Source organism: Ascaphus truei, chromosome 4 (genome assembly GCF_040206685.1).
Source record: "Ascaphus truei isolate aAscTru1 chromosome 4, aAscTru1.hap1, whole genome shotgun sequence".
NCBI classification, from domain to species: Eukaryota; Metazoa; Chordata; class Amphibia; order Anura; family Ascaphidae; genus Ascaphus; species Ascaphus truei.
The window spans coordinates 339,946,812-339,960,767 of NC_134486.1; the positions used below are offsets into that span (position 1 = coordinate 339,946,812).

At 35.5% G+C, this 13,956-nt stretch overlaps 1 protein-coding gene across 2 annotated transcripts in view; it reads left to right on the forward strand.

The window, feature by feature from the left end:
- The first annotated feature begins 2,786 nt into the window (after positions 1-2,786).
- The window catches only part of BMP5 (bone morphogenetic protein 5), a 177,239-nt gene continuing 166,069 nt past the window's right edge, over positions 2,787-13,956 (forward strand). For both annotated transcript variants that reach the window (XM_075598158.1, XM_075598157.1), the window contains exon 1: positions 2,787-3,890. In XM_075598158.1, coding sequence (XP_075454273.1) covers positions 3,419-3,890 — 472 coding nt within the window. In that variant the 5' untranslated portion in view covers positions 2,787-3,418. The remainder of the gene's footprint in view (positions 3,891-13,956) is intronic.

Here is a 13,956-nt window from a genome sequence, read left to right on the forward strand (position 1 = left end):
TCCAAAGTTAATACATTTTCGTAAGAGGCACAAACAAATATATAGTTTGAAGAGTTTTATCTGGGTGCTATTACTTGTATATTAACAATCCTATATTAAGTAAGCATTGTTAGGTTTAACCTTGATTCCTGCTTTACATGTAAATCACTACCGTTATGATCAACATATTAAGCAGCATAACCTTTAAGGTAATATTGAAAAAAGTAATCTATGCGTTGTTGTCTATGTTATTAATACACTAATCATGCCTGGTTTTGCACCAATTTAACTCTAGCTTTGCAGCTGGCTCATTCCTTATTTTATTTGACCAAAACAGATACACCTACACTGTGCTATCTACTTGACAAAAACTGGTACAAATGGGGGGGGGGGGGGGGCAACAGAAGCAAATTGATCAAAGAATAGGAATTGCTTTGAAAGAAATGTGATATTTTCTTTTGATAAGTCTGGTGCACTTCTTTTGCACTGGTTTTGTAGGTGAGACTTTCATACTGTAAATATACCTTATTTGGTTTTTGAAAGTGAGTCACAGAGTTAAACTACTAGTAAGGCACGCAGTCTTGTTTCAGTAATCTTAACCTACTGTTTATTCTGTAGATGGAAATATGAAGTATGTCAGAATCTCAGCAATGTTTATTTTAGACATTTAATGTCCCCTGTATTCCATCTGTGGATCTATAATTATGTGTTAAATACTGTTCTATTCTAGTGGTTTGTTATTTTTCTTTTCTTGCATAGGTAAGCCAGGGCTATTCTTAACATACTCATAACTAAAAATTCGGTAGGAATTTCTGCAGTTATTACAGTCCTATACTAAAATAATACTTTATGATGTCCCAAATATGTTACCTGAAATAATTCAAAAAAGATGCTCATGTTATGTGCTATTTAATAATAAAAGAATCACTCAATAAAACCAAACCACACTACTATTGAGAGGAAATTGCAATTAAACATAACAGGAACTGCACATATTTTTATAGTACAAAAGCCACACAAGTAACTTCTCTCTCCCTGTAATTAAATTCTATTTTACAGTTTCACTTTCGATTTTAACCATAATTAATTTTCCAAAAAGAAACTGAAATTAATTGAAAAATAAAATTAAATGTAAAGCTGCTGGAATTCTCGAACACGTCCTCTCCCCCCCCCCCCCCCCCTTTAACTCACAGACCTTCCAGTCTCAAAATATCTGTCATTGTCCATTGGCAAAAAATGTCCTTACAAACATTTCTTAATATAAAGAATCTTTTGCATGCTTGGTACACGGTATTGGTCTTATTCAACTTTGAAAATCTATGGATGTTGTCAAATATATGACTGTTTGTTATTCCCTTGAATTCTAGAATAAAACAACAGATCATAATGTAAACAATACAGCACTTAAAAGACTGAATGTAATCTTCAAGCTATTAAATATGATGTCTTACAGAAACAGTAGCTTGACCCATTTGACCCATTGCTAGTCCTGGAAGTCTCCGATTACTTCTCCAAGGTTCTGTTCATCGTAAATGCTTTACATAAATTCTTCTGATAAAAGCTACACCCTAGAGATAAAGAAAAAAAATGCTGTATAGAAAATTCACTGTTTTAAAGGTGTTCTAACACGTATATTGTACACCATTTCCATCAAAGTATGTATCACATAAAACTATTTCACGGTTTGGCCTTATATTGCTTTCTATTTACAAAACGTACACTAATTGCACAAATTGTAGACGTTGTAGGTAGAACACTTAGCAAAAAGTTTTAGTACCAGGGGTCAATGTAAAATCATTGGGACAAACAAGTAGTTCACAAAGAAAGATACATGCTATTCATGTTATACTGAGATGACATCAAACATGAAAATCAGAAATATATGTGATTAAATCTTAAAAAAAAAAAAACGGGGCAATGTTTCAATGTTCCTTAACGTCATTGAAGAATTTGGTTTACAAAACATTTAATCTTCAAATATATTTTATACGAACAGAAGCGAATGAAATGAGGAGCCCTGGCTCAGTTCTGCATATTACATTACATTTTTTTTGTACTCACCTGTGATTATGGCTTGGGCAACACATTCCCCTAAGGAAAACACCTGAGAAAGGCTGCAGCTAGTGGTTCTAATGCAATGTCAAACATAATGTAAGTTGGACTAGTTGTATATAATATAATGCGTATTGGACTGCTTTGTATTGTTTTTTTAGATCATTTGAATCAACAATGGTTAAAAAACGACAGAAATAATTGAAACATTAAAAATATAATTACAGTGCTTAATTGGATTGAGACTAAGATAAACTTGTCATTAAATGGTTCACAAAATATGTAGACGTTTCACAGCAACTCGAATACGATTATAGTGGGTGCATTTCATTATAATTATAAATCATGAGATCCTTTTTTTGAAAAATCCATATTTTTTGGACATCTTACCGTGCTTAGTGACGTGCAGGTATATATCACAGCAAAATATTAATAAAAGAAGAATACATAAGCACGTATATATACTGTAGTCAACTCTGTCTATGGCGTTATACAAATAAATTACTGCATAGTAAACAAACACACACAACTAGTGTGTTTAAATGTTACAGTTCAACAGAAATGTTATTCCGTTGAGACCACAAAATCTAGTCCACAAATTACATTATACTATCCAATATTCTAAAAAATAAAAGTGCAGCTTCGAGTGGAAAGAGAAAGGGTTAAAACACGCTTTGCTTTACTAGTTTCAAATTACAATGAGAAGCCTCTTCATTCCCAGCAGGGTTTTGCTTGCACTAGCCTTTAGATCTCACTAGACGAGAGCTGGTATATTTGTGCCTGCACTACATGTAGGTGGGAATAACACAAGACACAGCAAGGCTTTAAATGGACTTGAATACTTTCTGACTACATTCTGCAAAATAATTCAACTGTAACAGTATGTTCTCGACCAGCATTTTCATTTGCCGAAGGATGAAAGGAAACACGTGTTAACGTTATCGAGAAGTTTGCAGAGTGGCAATGTTACAATGTTTCTTAGGTGGAGCTCAAGGTGTTAGAACAACGTGACATTGAGTGAGGAACTTGATGAAACTTAGTAGCATTAGTCAGGAAACACACTGCCTGTTCAAAAGAAGAATTTATATTGGCTCACTAAGAGATGGAAATAACTAGCAATCTGATCAAATGAACTATTTAATTCTACATTTTCTAAACGACTAAGGACAATAACAACGAAGACGTTTTTAGTTTTGATTTAGCTTCCAGAAGGAAGGCTAATGTGGTGACCTCTCTCTCTCTCTAAAAAAAATATATCACCAAAGATGTCTCATTTAGGAATGACATTGACATAAGTGGGATTGCCTAACAGCTGATAAGACTGTAAACCTTATAGAACTTGAATCAGTAAAAGAGGAAGCAGGGAGAGGATCCCACTCCTTGAAATATGAATCAAGCTACATATCTCCTTAGGGTGATGGTAGGTTTGTTCTGGAGTTTTTGTGTTCTGGAAGGTTTTGGTGAAAATCATGTCCATTCCAGCTTCATTTATAGGAGACTGCGGAATCATGAGAGAAAAGAAATTCAAAGAGAAATACTCTCGATTTTGGGTTTGCCTCACAGACCTAGACCATTCTCACCTGGAAAGCAGGCTTCCTCTGCTCCCCTTTTCATGCTGGACCTTTACAATGTCATGGCAAATGAAGAAGAACACGAAGTGTTGGAGTATACACTAAGGGGGTCAATGGTGGAGAGCAGGGGACTTAGAAAGGGATACCCTGTAGTTGCCAACGGGTATTCCCGGAAAGCCCAGTCATATCGCACAGCCCCACTGACCACACAGAGTCCTCCTTTAGCCAGCCTCCATGATACCAACTTTCTAAATGATGCTGACATGGTGATGAGCTTCGTCAATCTAGGTACTGTATGGTTTTCATTTTAATTTTGATTCACCTTGAGCTAGTCTCACGGAATACCTCCCACTTTAAAATGTCTAAGACTATATTGCAGCTTTATCCACTTAGATTAATCCTCAAACGATTAGGGTTTGATTTATAACCTTATATACTGTATTGTTTGCATATGTTTTTTTTACCTTAATACTCAACAGCAACTGCTTTATAGTCATTAAAAGTTGCATAGACTTCTAAAGCTATGATTAGGTCAGCTTAGTCATGTAAAGGAACACATCAGGGCTGTAGTTCTTCATGATAAAACATATGCTTAGATTTAATGATGTGTGCATACTGTACATTAATGCTAGCAATTCTAAAGAAGAGCCTTTATTGAGTGTTTTTTTCTTACATATTTCCTGAATAAGTAGTTTTAAATGTAGCAAACGTCAGCATTTTTTTCAGAATTTTTTTTTTAACGAAAAGACAGCTTGTTATTTCAATTAAGGTATAAGGTACAATATGTGTGGAGATATTGCAATGTCAAAATCAGTGTCTGAATAACAGACCTTTACTGGGATGCACCTAATTATGCTCTTACCCAATTATATCTTACCAGATCTTGAAAACCCTCAAATACATGATATACGTTTGCAGGGTGGGAGATATGTAACTTTATTGCCCTTCTAATTATATATATATATAATCTATTTATCATCTATTTATTTTTTTATTTATTTTTATTTTATATATATATATATATATATATATATATATATATATATATATATATATATATATATATATATATATATATAAAATGATAATTTTTAGCTAACAAATTATGCACGACATCTTGCCAAAGCACCACAAATTAAATTCACGAAATCTTCACCTTATGTATTGGTGCAGAATGAAACAACATTTTGACAGGTCATATCATGTACTGTTCATACTTGTTCTTTAGTTTATGTTGGAGGCTTTTAAAATAGATGCTTTAAAGATATATGCTTACTTACCATTACCATTGCATGGTCGTATAAAGGTTGGGTTTATTGGTTTACTTTAAAAAATGTGTCGAAGATGCTAGATAAGATCATACAAAGCGTGTTCACATCACTATATTGTTTAGGGGATATTGTGTCACAATATGCCTTTTAAATGTGTTACATATCAGGTTTTCCAATCTGCTCACATATAACTGTACAATGTATACAGTGCAACTCCCATAACTGGATTCTTTCGATTAGTGTTGGCATTTTTATTATACAATCTCATGTTTTAGCACAATCAGTACAGGAGTAAACAAATCATTTAAGACAGAAGCCATGTTTAGATCAGCGTGGGATCCTGCCAAATGGGACAAGCAGTGTTAACATGAAATCGAAAAATAAACACTCACTGCTGAGAGAATCCTAACCATGCAGTTAAAAATCAATAAGAACTGTCAAGTAGATTTCAAGTACAGAGGTACTAATATGTCATTAGTTTTCGAGCACTGCTATTAAGATCAAATTGTAAGATCAAATTGTGTTTTAGTTTCTTCCAGACACAGAGAAAGTTATGAGTTATGCGAGTATAGGAGGGACAAAAACCTCTCCACAGTAACGTGTACAGCAAATAAAATACCACTTGTGAGCACATTCACATGTCTTCAAGTCTTGGTTTCTGGAAGAAGATGTGTTTTCTTTCCAACTCTGTAAAAAAAACACAAAAAAAACCAGACACAATCTGCCACATAGACAGATCTCCAAAAGCTATTTTGTTTGCAAAGGTAAACGATTTCCCCAAATATGAATGACATGACGTGGTATTCATTATTATGACATGTATATGTATTTCTAAAACTTTAATCATTAAGTCATTAAACATTATTATTTATGTAGTGACTTGAATGCTTTGTGTTATTCTTAAAATAAACATCTTACTTTACCACTTTGATTTCCTAGTCTATCATTAACTCTGTAAATCAGATTAAAGATATACATTTCAGTCAAACATTTAACAAAACTGCAGTTTGTTCATGTTGCTTTTTACATAGAAATATGTGGCATTTTGTAGCATTTTAACCTATAGGAGATTCCATGTGGAGGTAATTTAACTTAGTGAACCACATACAATTGGAAGGTTAGCTATATAATGTTTCATTAAATACATATATAATATGCAACTTCAAGACTCAACAATTGCTGTCTGTCAAGATCACCTATATATACAGTACTTGGGAAAAACGTTCTTCGTAAAGAACATTTAAAAATGTGAGCTACAAAGTCACTACTACTTGGTGTGAGTCAGGAAGGAAATGATTAGTAAAGCATCGTGCACTAGGAGAAGCATATACTGGGCACCGACTTCAGAAAGCAATTCCGTGCTAATAATATTATGACATAAGACAACATTGATTTCATGAAACTTAAATAGAACCAGATATTGGGAACAAAAGGTGCAGTTGTATTCGGATTTCTTTATAAACCTCGAAGTCAAAATCATGTTTGAACTTCTCACCTTAAAAAAAAAACACATTAGCTTTTCCTATGATTCTAATAAAATTAGCCCACTCTGGAAGCTTAGCAGACACAATTGCACATATTCATCACTTGCATAAACAACACTTGAAAAGTCACACAGTAAAACTTTGTAAGTTTCAATCAGAATTAAACCAGTTTGGTGCCTGGGAGGCCCAATTATTAAAATATATATGTGGATAAATCCATGTCAGCATATAGTTAAATTAGACGCCAACATCCCCAAACTACAAGGTCATTTTAATGGATAGGAGAAATTATTGGGTGCAGTAAAATGTCATTTCGTCATTTCATATGTTTATTACTGAGAGATTAACATTTTTGAGTTAGAAAAAAAATACGATTTCACTAAGAAAATACTATTAACGTTGACATTACTTACAGTAGCTTACAGAAATGTATCACATAGCCTTAATTGATAATGTATGTGTAAATTATACCTATATAGAAGCGATTCAATGCCAACAATCGAGAGTTTTATACATTGTTACTCATCCTTCTATGTGAATTTTAAATAATAGTATAATGGTATTCCTTAGCTTCTATTATGTATCAAAGTATTACATTATTCTTTTCCAGTAACTGTTACAGTGAGATAGTTTCATGTTCAAATTATGTGGTAAAAAAAACACTATATTTGCAAACGCAGGAGCAGTATTTGTTCATTTGTATCCAAAAGCCTCTGAAATAAATTACAGATCAAGGAAAATAACTGATGTAGCATATGGGAAGTCATGTTTTTTTGTTAGTATTATTTTCCATTGGCTAATACAGTTCCGCTTTATAATAACACTTTTCCAGATTATGCGCTTCTGTAAAGAATCATTCTAGAGAATGAAAAAACATGTATTTTTTCGTGAGTTGAAGAGACCAACGTTTTTCACATCTGAAACTTATGTGGATTTATTTTATTTGCCAAGATCGGGTTATTCACTTAGATCTCATCTTTCACCCTTCAGTCATGGAGAGCTCCATACAGCTGAATGGGTTAATCCCTTTCTCTTACAGTGCTAAAAAGACTGTCATAATTACCATTACGTTTCATTGTTTATGATAGTCATATTGCATCTTCCCAAACGAGAAGCCCTTTATCTACTGTATTACAAAAAAACGTACAAAACCGTGAATTTGTGGTATTGTGCATATATACTCAAGTTAAATATTAATCTATACGGTTACATGTGTATCCTACCTACACCATCACCCTCTCACTCCCTAAAAAAAACCCTCTGTTGTGTAGGGTAAACGTGTACAGCAATTACTGAGTTAGCTAAACCAGCTTCAGAAGATCAAAGACTAGTAAAATTAGCGATCCGCCCTTAAAATAAATGCTTTGTTATAGGGAAGGAATTAACTCCTCAAGCTACTGTAAAAACCCTTTACTTTAATAATAATAATGCTTCCTGGTAGTGAAAGGGTTATATGGATTAGGTATAGGGTGGAGATCAAAGGGCTAAATACCTTACTCCCTTGACAACTGGGGACCTAACTTAATTCATCCCATCACATCGCTTGCTTTAATTGGAAAATGTTACAGGGAGGTTTTGCTCGGGAGAAAACAGTAAGACATCATCCAGCAGCTAAGACAAGCGGATGACCAGAGCAGGAAGGACAATTTTGTCGGACCTTCTCGTTTTTAAAAGCATTTTGGTCTAATTAATCGACCACCGCCCAGTCCTGGAGCTAAGCAGGCCACTCACTGAGGTCAATGTGAGCACATTCCTCTGAACTTTCCAGCTTTGCGTGGCTTTCCCCTTAAGGCTGACTCATGCTTTAAATCAATTGGTTCCGGTTTTAATTTATACATCAAGGTTTAGGTTAAGCTTCAAGCAGTTGAAAATGAACAGTTTATGAAGTGCCAATTGCAGCCTCCCCTCGCAGTAAGAATCCCCAGGGTTTCATTGGGTTGGGTCTTTTTCAATCATTTGGAATTGTTTCCCACACTCCTGTTCCCTTCGATCTTGTGTTTTTTTTTTTTTTGTTCATCCCCTTTGTTCTCCCCTTCTTCTAAAGTCAGACCTTTTCATTACTTGACAATTTTATTTGGCCAAGGGCAAGAAAATTGTCCAGCAAGGCAGGTGGAAGACAGTCCGCATCTTTCATCCTCCCAACACAAAGAAAACAGGGGCAAGCACCTCTAATGAGATCAACCAAACTATAAACTGTAGGGAGGAGATGACACATTACTGCATATTCAGAAATCCTATGCATTTGAGACACATACCTTAACATTCAACTAATAAGCTTAATTGCAGCCAGGACACTTTGATAAATCCCACTATTTGTTATTTTAGCCACATCAATATATATGCTTCCAATTTTCACCCAGTAAGGGTTTATCTCAATATTTTCATAGTTTGCTTATTTTTAATTGTTTTTGCACAAAAGAAAATGTTAATATTGAGCGAATACTTTTTTACAACTGGGATTTTCTTTATAATGTCTATAGGAATAATGGCCATATATTCAAATTGCTTTAATAAAAGGGTACTTTACATAAGTGTTTTTAAAGTTAATTTAAATTGTAATAAGGTTGCAAATCTTTCTGGATCCCATTTCATATTGGCATCATCGGGTTGGTCACCTAAAATGTATCACAAGCCACAGCGAATCTACCAATCTCTGGGACCAATACAACAACTAGAACTTTATCACCAGGATCTAGGCTTTTCCTCTGTCTCATGTGTAACAAAATAATTGTATTTAATGGTAGTTGTTCTCAAGCTGCCAGTAAAGTGTCGTGATGCACCCTTAAGCGGAGGCCTTTATTTACTTAAAAAATAAAGAATCATGATGATGATACATTGATATTATGCATTCATACTAGATGCTCTCTCCTTTTAAAATAAATATAAGGAATTCAATAGACAAGTTGTGCTACCAAGTTATATCACATGTTTTAGTCTATAGTATAGTATAGATAATAATACTCTGCATATAATCTCTTGTAACTCTTAGTAGCCCTGCATATACCTGAATCTCCAAGAGGCAGGACACTAATTGTTGTAATTGAAAATAAATCAAGACAGAACACTTAAGTGTCACAATGCACAGCAGCAGCCCCAAACACTTAACTGACGCTAGCAAATATCTGAGTTATTAACTGTTTAATAAGGCTGTATTGGTCCAGAAAGTGGCATTAGTTGGGGTTAAAAAATGATGTCTTTATATTCCTTGCCCTGGGTTACACTGGGGAAGTTTTGATATTTTCTGTGGGCCTATCGCACATATAATAGCCATTTAATAATAGTTGTAGATTCGTGGGAAAGCTATTAATTCTCTATGCTATTAGTTTAAGTGGCAGTGTGGGTGACTGGATCACACAGGGGAAGAGATCAGAGAGAAACAAGCGGTACCATTGTTCTCTCTCCATATTTTTCTGAATGACTCACACTCCAGTCAAAGATTATATTTTATTGGTTATGGCATAGGGTTTCCCCATTTGCTCATCTCCTAAAATGAAGCATCAGGATGATTAAAAAAAATAGATTTTCTGCTAAGGTGGTTCAGAGAATGAATGAAAGGACAGCAAATACTTAATACGTTTAGCTCTTTAGAGGGTTTATGAGATATAGTACTACTCTCGGAGTTGAAGTTTTCACTCCCATGAAACCAGTGAGTGATTTTTTATATAATAATAATAATAGTAGTAATATAATAAATACATATTCCTCTAACTGTAGGAGGCTATAGGGCCAGAACATGTTTATGAGATTGTGCCAGCTCTTGGTTTGTGACGTTGCTGTAGAGATCTTCAACCAATTACAAATGCATGTTATTCTGGTTTGGCATGGTGCGTCAGATGTAATACCTTTTGTATTTTTTCATCCGGTGCAATATTTAACTCTGTTGATTTTTGTACCTCTTGTTCCATCTTAATTGAAAATGATATACAGACAAAGAATCCCGAATGAATGCACTCATAAAGAGTAATATGATATAGTTATTGTTAGTTTAAAAGCCTTTTTATTAGACGTAATATAAAAATGTTTTTTTGTAAAGGGACAGGGTGAATAGATCCATGACCCATTGTATAAACCTTCTAGTAGGTCACGTTGACCTTTTACAGTTACAATTATGATAGATGTTTAATACCAATAGTACTAACTACATCCAAATCAAGTCAATCTGTTGACAAAAATATACTTCAACATGTATTGATTGACAAAGTTGGATAGTGCTCTTCTAGATGTATTTGAATATTGATATCATTATTTCTTAAACATGGAGTGATGAATTAAAAAGGTATATACATCTCCATACACTGAGTCACTTACACTTTTAAACTAACAATACCTATATCATATTACTCTTTATGAGTGCATTCATTAGGGATTCTTTGTCTATATATACTTTCCAATTTTTCATCCCTATTTGCACCATAAACGACTTTATTATTATTTTCACAATATTCACTATAAACACAATAGGCTGATGCAGAGACACTTTTCCCATTCCCTTTTCCCTTTAGGATCCTTCTTTATTGGCTTGGTCTTTCACCATACATACATCAAAATGCCAGATCTTTCGCTCAGCAGATATTACAACCTCGAGTGTGGCTTATTTGTCAGCCAATACATTTTTTGTTCCTCATTGCTTTTCATCCAGCAATACATACATAAGTACAGCTGAACTATCTGCGCAGGAGCTGTCCATGAATTAGGTCCCCCCTTGCTGCTGACCATGCATGAGCGCCTCCTAAAAACACTCCTAAAGAGGGCTCCAAAAATGGAGTCCCCAGATACAAAAAACAGAATGCGCACAGAGCGCACCGGAGGTTAATAACCAAGAGTACTGAGCAGTACCCTACTCATAGGGGTACATGCATACTGTAAGTACCTGTGACCCTACCAATGATCACATAACACCTAATAGGTGTGAAAAGACAATTTATTGAATAAAAATGAAAACATACAATAGTTAAAATTGGGGTCCTCGTGGACCACAACACCTCAAAGCAAGCGGTTCCTACTCCGCTGCTTTAACACTAAAAACGACAAGAAAGCACGCAACACATATATATAAAAAGAGACCCTGTGGTCACAAATGCCCTGTGTAACAAACTAAAACAGAACCCGCTGCCGGGTACAAGCTGACGGGGGGGTCGGGCACTTACCGAGTAGCACAAGCTGGAGCCGCTCACTGGTGCCAGGGGTCCGGACTGCACCAGCGACGGAGATCGCAACACAGCAGGAGCCACTGGGATGAGCGTCTACCCCAGCCAGACAGCAAACGCGTAGGGTGACCTCATGTCACCTCTACGCATGACGAAGCACGTGGTTGCGAAACACGTAGAGGTCACGCTACGCGTTTGCTGTCTGGCTGGGGCAGTCCGGACCCCTGGCATCAGTGAGCGGCTCCAGCTTGTGCTACTCGTAAGTGCCCAACCCCCCCGTCAGCTTGTACCCGACAGCGGGTTCTGTTTTAGTTTGTTACACAGGGCATTTGTGACCACAGGGTCTCTTTTTATATATATATATGTGTTGTGTGCTTTCTTGTCGTTTTTAGTGTTAAAGCAGCGGTTTAGGAACCGCTTGCTTTGAGGTGTTGTGGTCCACGAGGACCCCAATTTTAACTATTGTATGTTTTCATTTTTATTCAATAAATTGTCCTTTCACACCTATTAGGTGTTATATGATCATTGGTAGGGTCACAGGTACTTACAGTATGCATGTACCCATATGAGTAGAGCACTGCTCAGTACTATTGGTTATTAACCCCCGGTGCGCTCTGCACGCATTCTGTTTTTAGCAATACATATATTCCCATATTTATAGCAAATGCAACAAAACACAGCTGCTAATGTTGACACAGTCCTACTCAGAGTGAGTAAAGGAACAATGTATATACACAATTTTCACCAAAAATTGTACACAAATATAAATTGGCATTGTGTATAAATATTGAGTTACAGGTATAAGCAGAAGGGGGTGCCCATATATCAACTCAATCACTTTCAACAGTTAAATATGAATCTGAGATGCTTATTGCTACAAAATGTACAGAATACAATAATATTTTCATAAAAGAGAATTAGTGTACAATGGGGACTTCAATTCTACCCACACTTTAATTTTCTGCCATTACTAGCTCAATATACTACAAACAGAATAGACTGTAGATACCATATGTGCTTAAATATTTCCTCCCATCAAAGAGAAGTGCTAAAAGATATAAAAACCATGTAATTATTGCATTTCAAGCATGCTTTGGGCTACGTTTTAAGATGAATAATTACATTAGTGTCTCTTAAAATGGTTAGAATTATCACTCAGATTCTCAAAGGACAGAACTCTGCAATATTAGACAACATTTGACATAAGTTCCTGAAGTGCTTTATACTCAAATCAACTAAAGGCAGTGACTCACATAAGGGATATTGCTAACTTAACACCAAGCATCTGTAAGCATTTTCAATTAGTTTTTCAAAATTACTTTATCTGATTGCTTATATGGGAGGAATCTGACTTCTTTTGGCTATTACTTTTAAACTGATTTAAAAAGGCAGTCCATGTGGCATTTAAAAAAATATATCTCTTTTTTGTTTTAATATACAGTATGTAGCCTTTGATTTCCTTTATTGAAAACGAATTGCCTAAGCTGCCAATCGAGTTGTTCTCCCTTGATCAATCAGCAAAGATCCCGCTTCCCAGGGTTCAATAAATTGCTGCTTTTCAATTTCAATCAATCAGTGTAACTCAGCAGCAACAAGGTATTCTTATATCACTAAGATCACATTATCTATTGTTACAGTTTGCAGCTTACACTGGCGACACACTTTATTCGAGCTTGGCTAGTCCCACGAATTCGGGTATACCCGGGTGTATTGAGGTTTGTGACTGTTTTCTGCCCGAGTGCATTGAGTTATTTTCCAAGCAGGGATTGAAGCATTTTATTCCCGCTGGCTGCAATACTGCACAGTATATATATATAAACTGCATTACAATTCATGAATTTATGCCATCTGGTAGACACGCGAAGCATTGCAGCCTATTAAATCCTAATCATTATCATTTAACAGATCAGCCGCCCATCAGCCAGGCATGAACCCAGGCTGGGAAGGCAAATGCAACGGGGCTTGTCAGAGGTTAGGAGCGGCGCATTCCAGGTATCTGCCAGGTACATACCGGGTATTTGCTCGAATAAAGTGTGTCGGTGCAGTAAACTGCTGGGAATATTGGCAACAAATTATCACAAACAGGAAAGTGTTGCAAATATCTTGCACTGCTGGTGACGTGCTAAAACCTGGTATTGAAATCAAAGGATGCTCTGTATATTAAAATTAATTAAAAATGGCATCGAGTTGAATAAAAAAAAAGTAGTAAGTATTATCAGATACTACAGAACTGATTTATTTAAAAAAAAACACACATGTATGATATTGCATGGATTGTCCTTTAACTGACTATACAATAGGACTTTCACATATGTACGTTCGGTTGCACTTCCCTAATGAAATCTGCTGTGGGTACATTTTTTTTTCATCTGTGCAAGCAGAGTGCAAGTAAGGAGACTTAATGGCCCATCGGGATTAACACAGCTGGGGTCCCTGCATCTGAATGGGACTC